Here is a 7,086-nt window from a genome sequence, read left to right on the forward strand (position 1 = left end):
TAGCGCACACAGCAACAGCGGTGCCGTCTAACACGCAGCTGCAGCAGTGAGAAAATGGTGGCGACGGGGAAAATGGCTTGGTCTTATAGGGCAAGGACATGTGACATACACTGCCAATGACACATGCCCTTGCTTGTGTGAAAAAAAGCACTTCGCTCCGTGTGTGCGCTGCTGATAGGCTGACAGATTGCACCTCCCCACTGCAAATGCGGGAAAGAGAAAAAAAAATGGAGATCTTCATTGTTCCTGCAGAGATCCATCCCCTGCCCCTCCCCCCGCCCCGCTGTACACTCAAACTGCGTATTAACATTAATTTTCATCATTACTGAGAAAAAATCCAGTTATGATTTTGGTGCACGAACAGTTATCGAACATAACCTCGAACAGCCGAATTTTTCTCAAATTGTTCGTGTTCGCCGACCGGCTCGAACACCGCCCAAAACAGCTCGAATTTGAGATTGGCGAACAGTTCGAGTAGAACAACGCTCATCTCTAGTTAGAACGTTCTGTAAGATCCTGCTCTATACATGAGATGAACTCACCGAAACCAGGCTCCTCCAAGTCTCCTGCAACAGAATTATCCTTGAAAACTAATAATTGTTTAGATATTACTTATTAATTGTTTAATTGTTATGGAGGTTCATCTTTGTTTGGTCTGGACATGTGAAGAAGCTCCACGGCTCAAAGGATGCCGGCAATCAAGTGCCAGCAGAAGAAGGTCACACGGCCCTGGTTCGTCTATCAGGCAGTACGGAAGTAAAAGCTGGACCGGAGTAGTGAGAATCTTTTTGCTCATCTCAACTTACAACCCATTATAATATTTACTTAAGCACCTTTTATCTCTTTCTTCATAGTTTTTCCATGATGAAGCCATGAAGGCTTCACTCAATCAAAAGTACACCCCACAAAAAAACAGCTTGTGGTTTGCACATGATTATACTTATCGGGCCTCATTCATCATCCAATAGTAATAATTTTACCCAATCAGAACTCAACTTTAAATTTATTTCAGCAGCTTAAGAAAGGACTGAGGCCGTTGTCTCCTTCCTGCCAGTTGCGAGCGAGGGTCTCTGTGGAAGACAGTAGTGTAATGTGAGTATAACATGACAGATAGTGATACTGGAGGTCAAGGTACACACAGGATAATTCACAGAAACACTTGACTGTTTTGCTAGGCTATTTCCAGACCTCTCTGTTTTAGTAATCTTGAGCCACGGCGACTTGATAGATAAATGCTCTGTAGGAAGACTGATCTTATGCAAGCCTAGATAGGTCTACGAGAGTCTTCTCTGCCATTATCTTGATAGTATCAAGCCATCGGGTTGCTGGTCTTCCTCTTCACCTTGTTCCTTCTATTCTTCCGACCATGATGTCCTTCTCCAGTAATGGCTTTCTTCGTATGATGTTTCCAAAGTAGGCAAATCATAGCTTAGTGATTCTTGCTTTGAGTGACAGGTCTGGCTTGACTTGTTCCAAAATTGATTTGTTTGTTCTTCTTGCCATCAATGGTATTGATAACATCCTTCTCCAGCACCACATTTCAATGATGCTGATTCTTCTTCTGTCCTGTTTCTTTATCGTCCAGGTTTCGCTTCCATATGTTACTACAGAAAAGACCAGACTATGTACGAGCTGTGTCTTCATCTCCAGTGAAATGTTCCTCAATTTGAAGACCTTGTCCAGTGACTTCACTGATGATTTACCCATAGCTATTCTCCTTTTGACTTTCGGAATCCTCACTGCATCTTGAATGATTATTGATCCGAGTAGGTTGAAGACCTTTACAACTTCCAGTTCGTCACCGCCCATCTCAAATGTGTTCCCGTTGTACCTAGAAGTAGTCAATATCTTTGTCTTCTGTGTGTTTAGTAAGAGTCCAATGCTCGAGCTTTCCATCTTGACACTCCTGAATAAGTCCTTCATTCCATCTACTCTTGTTGCTATTAATGTTGTATCATCTATGTATTTAAGATTGTTGATAATTCGTCCAACAATTTTGATACCTTCTTCTTTTTTGGTAAGTCCAACATTCCTGAAAATAGCTTCTGCATGTATTGAAGAAAAATGGTGACAGGACTCCGCCTTGTCTGACGCTTCTTTCTACTTTGAACCATGCCGCGTGGCCGTGTTCCATTCAAACTCTTGCTTAATCATGATTTAATGTAAAAAAGATCAGTAGCCGATACCATGAAGATAAATATCACGTGTCCGGCCACCCATTGTTCATACAAACATCCAGGAGAGGATTATGAGAAGCCCTGCGAAATCTTATAAGGTTCTGTGGGGTTTTTTGTGATCCACCCTGTATAAAATCAGCTTTGCATTCATCGGATCTCGACATCTTTCTTTCTTGCTGACATCAAATAGGTGTAATAAATAAGACATAGCTGAGAAATCCTACATTGATTGTTTTTTACCACTTTCGGCTAGTGATGGAGTGAATCTGACATATTTTCACTTAAATTGGGTGGAGAAATTTGATTTGCATCGAAAAACTTTGATGCAAATGTAATGTACCTCGTTATACCGACGGTTCTCTCTAGACCCTAGAACATAAGAAACGGAGGGTGTTTAAGAAGTAAGTAAATGAATTAATACTCATCAATTACCTGTCTGGTTCTCCATTCCATCTGAACTATTATTTTTCCCATGCAACATCCTCTTCGTGCATCTCCTTTCTGTGCCAGTGATTTCCATGCCAAGTGGCCCTATGGCACCATGACTTGCATCTCCCAAAGCCAAAAGGGGATGTTGTGAGCTAAGAAAGAAGAGGCCAAACGGAGGGAAGAACTGGACAATGGGCTGCAGCGAAGAGACAAATCTGCACTGTGCAGGGTGGTGAGCACCATTTTTTTTTTATTCTTGGGTCATCTACTATCTATGTTTCGTACTGAAATAATCTTTGACACCCATTTCTCTACATCCTTCCCACGAATCATCTGCCTACAAAACAATATTCGATTGATGCAACTTTCTGCTGAGAATGTCCTTTTGTTTGACAGCTAAAATAGAACAAACCGAGATGCAGCATAAAGTATAGGTAAATTCCCGCGAGCACCTAATGAAACATATTGTAAATTAAAGACAAATTCCAAAAGTAGATAAAAGTTGTAATTACCTGACAAAATTCAAATTCAGCAGAATCGCTGAAACCGGGGAAAAAAAAATTGATTTATGGAATTAAAGACCTATTGTGGTTAAAAAAATATAAAAAAAACGTATATTATGTCTTGTGGTCTTCTGACCCCATGATAAACGGATGGACTGGGAGGGTATTAAAAAAAAACGCTAAAAATACATACTCATCTAGCCCCTGAACTGTCTGCTGCTGTTTTCCTAGACCCTCGCTCTGCTCTGGCGCCTCTTTCTCGCTCTTTTTCCCTCTACACAACCGCTTCCAGCTTGTACTGTTTCGACATTAAGAATTCATGAAAAGCTACATCACAACGTCAGAAAGAAGGTTAATTCCTAGCCAGGCCCGTAAGTGCCGGCAAAGAGCGAAGAGAAGGCTGGAGCCGAGCGGAGGCCTAGACAGCATAGGACCAGCAGGGGGCTTTAGCGGCTTGGAAAGGAAAAAAAGGTTGGGTGAGTATGATTTTTTCATTGTTTTTAACTCCTTTCAAGCCCACACGAATCCTTCCTGGCTGCTATTTTCCGAATTTGCGCAAATCAAACTCCAAAAATTCAGATTCACTAATATCTACGAATTTTGAGATATTACCCTCTTACCCTTTCCAAATTCTGTCATCCTTGATAATTATATTATTTTTAAGTCCACACCTCTCGTAATTTGCATAAACATTACAACATAACATACGTTTTATAGATGTAGAGATCCTGCAACCAGCTACATCTAAAAAACCCAACATGACACAAAATCCACTGTGTAGTAGCATTGTCGTATGTTGGACATTTCCATTATAAGATGATCCCCTATCTTTATTGGACTGCATGGAATATCCATATGTTACTTACATTCTGGCCATAGATCCACCACACTCAATGAATGGGGTAAAGTTTGGGTCTTTACTTGAATTATGTTCCAAACAACCATATAAATACATTATAATGTCTCACCATAAACTCTACGGTCAAGAAGCTTGACATACTCCACCACACCTACCAACTTTTGACTTTCATCACGACTTTCACAATTTTGTTCTTATATTGATATACACATTATTTAGATACTTTCTTTGGTCTGAATATGACTGCTCTTGAATCCCTAAAATGTCTTATTTTTATATCTCTAAGACTGTGTAACGCCCGAACAAGGGCATTCACAATGACCGTCTTTACATCTTGGTTCCTCAGGCTGTAGATAAGAGGATTCAACATGGGTGTGATGACCGAGTAAAAGACAGAAGCCACCTTATCTTGTTTCTCAAAGTTCTCGGAAGGAGGACGTAGGTAAGTGAGGAACACAGACACAGAGAAAATGGAAGCAAAGATGTGTGCGTAGCAGGTGCTGAACGCTTTCTGTCTGCCCTTGGAAGATGTTATATGTAAAATGGCCATCAAGATATACAGTGGTGGCCAAAAGTATTGGCATCCCTGCAATTCTGTCAGATAATACTCAGTTTCTTCCTGAAAATGATTGCAATCACAAATTCTTTGGTATTATTATCTTCATTTAATTTGTCTTCAATGAAAAATCACAAAAAGAATTGTCCTAAAGCCAAATTGGATATAATTCTACACCAAACCTAAAAAAGGGGGTGGACAAAAGTATTGGCACTGTTTGAAAAATCATGTGATGCTTCTGTAATTCGTGTAATTAACAGTAACTTACCTGTGGCACCTAACAGGTGTTAGCAATAACTAAATCACACTTGCAGCCAGTTAACATGGATTAAAGTTGACTCAACCTCTGTGTCCTTGTGTGTACCACATTCAGCATGGAGAAAAGAAAGAAGACCAAAGAACTGTCTGAGGACTTGAGAAACCAAATTGTGAGGAAGCATGAGCAATCTCAAGGCTACAAGTCCATCTCCAAAGACCTGAATGTTCCTGTGTCTTCCGTGCGCAGTGTCATCAAGAAGTGTAAAGCCCATGACACTGTGGCTAACCTCCCTAGATGTGGATGGAAAATAAAAATTTACGAGAGATTTCAAGGCAAGATTGTGCGGATGGTAGATAAAGAACCTCGACTAACATCCAAACAAGTTCAAGCTGCCCTGCAGTCCGAGGGTACAACAGTGTCAACCCGTACTATCCGTCGGCGTCTGAATGAAAAGGGACTGTATGGTAGGATACCCAGGAAGACCCCACTTCTTACCCCGAAACATAAAAAAGCCAGGCTGGAGTTTGCCAAAACTTACCTGAGAAAGCCTAAAACGTTTTGGAAGAATGTTCTCTCGTCAGATGAGACAAAAGTAGAGCTTTTTGGGAAAAAGCATCAACATAGAGTGTACAGGAAAAAAAAAGAGGCATTCAAAGAAAAGAACACGGTCCCTACAGTCAAACATGGCGGAGGTTCCCTGATGTTTTGAGGTTGCTTTGCTGCCTCTGGCACTGGACTGCTTGACCGTGTGCATGGCATTATGAAGTCTGAAGACTACCAACAAATTTTGCAGGATAATGTAGGGTCCAGTGTGAGAAAGCTGGGTCTCCCTCAGAGGTCATGGGTCTTCCAGCAGGACAATGACCCAAAACACACTTCCAAAAGCACTATAAAATGGTTTGAGAGAAAGCACTGGAGACTTCTAAGGTGGCCAGCAATGAGTCCAGACCTGAATCCCATAGAACACCTGTGGAGAGATTGCAAAATGGCAGTTTGGAGAAGGCACCCTTCAAATATCAGGGACCTGGAGCAGTTTGCCAAAGAAGAATGGTCTACAATTCCAGCAGAGCATTGTAAGAAACTCATTGATGGTTACCGGAAGCGGTTGTTCCCAGTTATTTTGGCTAAAGGTTGTGCAACCAAGTATTAGGCTGAGGGTGCCAATGCTTTTGTCTGGCCCATTTTTGGAGTTTTGTGTGAAATGATCAATGATTTGATTTTTGCTTCATTCTCTTTTGTGTTTTTTCCTTGCAAGCAAATTAAATGAAGATAATAAGACCAAAGAATTTGTGATTGCAATCATTGTCAGGAAGAAACTGAGTATTATCTGACAGAATTGCAGGGGTGCCAATACTTTTGGCCACCACTGTAGATGTATGACACTAGTATGGTGGCCAATGTACCTATGCTATAAGATCCTACAATTAAGAGAGTAATCATCTCACAGGTGAACGTCTTAGAGCAGGAGAGCTTGAGCACTGGAGGGACGTCACAGTAGAAATGGTCAATAAGGTTTAATCCACAATATCGAAGACTAAACATACAACAAGTCTGCACAAAAGATGGCAAGATGCCGAAAGAAAGAGCAAAAAGTCCCAAAAGCATGCATTTCTGTTTGTTCATTATGGACATGTAATGCAGAGGGTGGCAGATGGCCACATAACTGTCATAAGACATATTGGAAAGGGTAAGAATCTCTGTTACTGCAAATGTAGCAAAGAAGAAGAACTGGATGGCACAACCATAGAAGGTGAGGACCTTCCTTATCGAGCTAAGGTCTGCAATCATCTTAGGAGTTACAGATGAGGAGTAGAACAGGTCCACCACCGAGAGGTAACTGAGGAAGTAATACATTGGGGTGTGGAGGGCGGGCATCTTATGGACAGCGATGAACAACCCAGCGTTACCCACCACAGTTATAAAGTAAACCAGGGAGAAAAAAATGAAAAGGAATATCGACATTTTTGCCTCATTGGTCAACCCAGAAAACTCACTTGGGTCTTGTTCATGTCATTTTTGTTCGATCTTACCCTGTTGAGGTAAAATAAATAACGGACATAGACATCAATAACTATAGAGTTGATCAGGTTTCCATGACCTTTGCTAAATCCGGTCCCTCATGCTGAAACCATCTTTATTTAATCCTCCTCTGTCCTGGAGGTTTGTGCTATTAACCTCTTTGCCTTATCTTTGCTAAAGAGAAGACTCAACTTCAAGCTTAAGTTGAAGCTTCTGGACCGAATGTAAACTCGGTACCACAACCTCTTTTAGCATGTGCCATTTATAATACTTGTGTCTTCTTA

The 7,086-nt window shown here is 41.2% G+C and overlaps 1 protein-coding gene across 1 annotated transcript; it reads right to left on the reverse strand.

Moving 5' to 3' along the window:
* Nucleotides 1-2,454: 2,454 nt before the first annotated feature.
* On the reverse strand, nucleotides 2,455-6,769 carry LOC141167613 (olfactory receptor 5AR1-like). Its single transcript, XM_073654999.1, has 5 exons — nucleotides 6,155-6,769; nucleotides 4,192-4,527; nucleotides 2,892-3,002; nucleotides 2,610-2,802; nucleotides 2,455-2,546 (listed from the first exon to the last, which is right to left on the reverse strand). Exons 1-5 carry the CDS (start codon nucleotides 6,743-6,745, stop codon nucleotides 2,455-2,457), a joined length of 1,323 nt encoding a protein of 440 aa, XP_073511100.1. The 5' UTR covers nucleotides 6,746-6,769.
* Between the last annotated feature and the right edge of the window lie 317 nt (nucleotides 6,770-7,086).

Source organism: Phyllobates terribilis, unplaced genomic scaffold (genome assembly GCF_046119375.1).
Source record: "Phyllobates terribilis strain yellow unplaced genomic scaffold, ASM4611937v1 Scaffold_11__3_contigs__length_659146591, whole genome shotgun sequence".
Taxonomy (NCBI): Eukaryota; Metazoa; Chordata; class Amphibia; order Anura; family Dendrobatidae; genus Phyllobates; species Phyllobates terribilis.

Coding starts and splice junctions, on each gene's coding strand:
- LOC141167613 (XM_073654999.1), bottom strand. CDS start 6,745: ATGTCGATATTCCTTTTCATTTTTTTCTCCCTGGTTTACTTTATAACT. Junction 4,528..6,154: donor CCATACTAGTGTCATACATC/TACAGTGGTGGC, acceptor TGGCCACCACTG/TATATCTTGATGGCCATTTT. Junction 2,547..2,609: donor TGGAATGGAGAACCAGACAG/GTAATTGATGAG, acceptor CTTATGTTCTAG/GGTCTAGAGAGAACCGTCGG.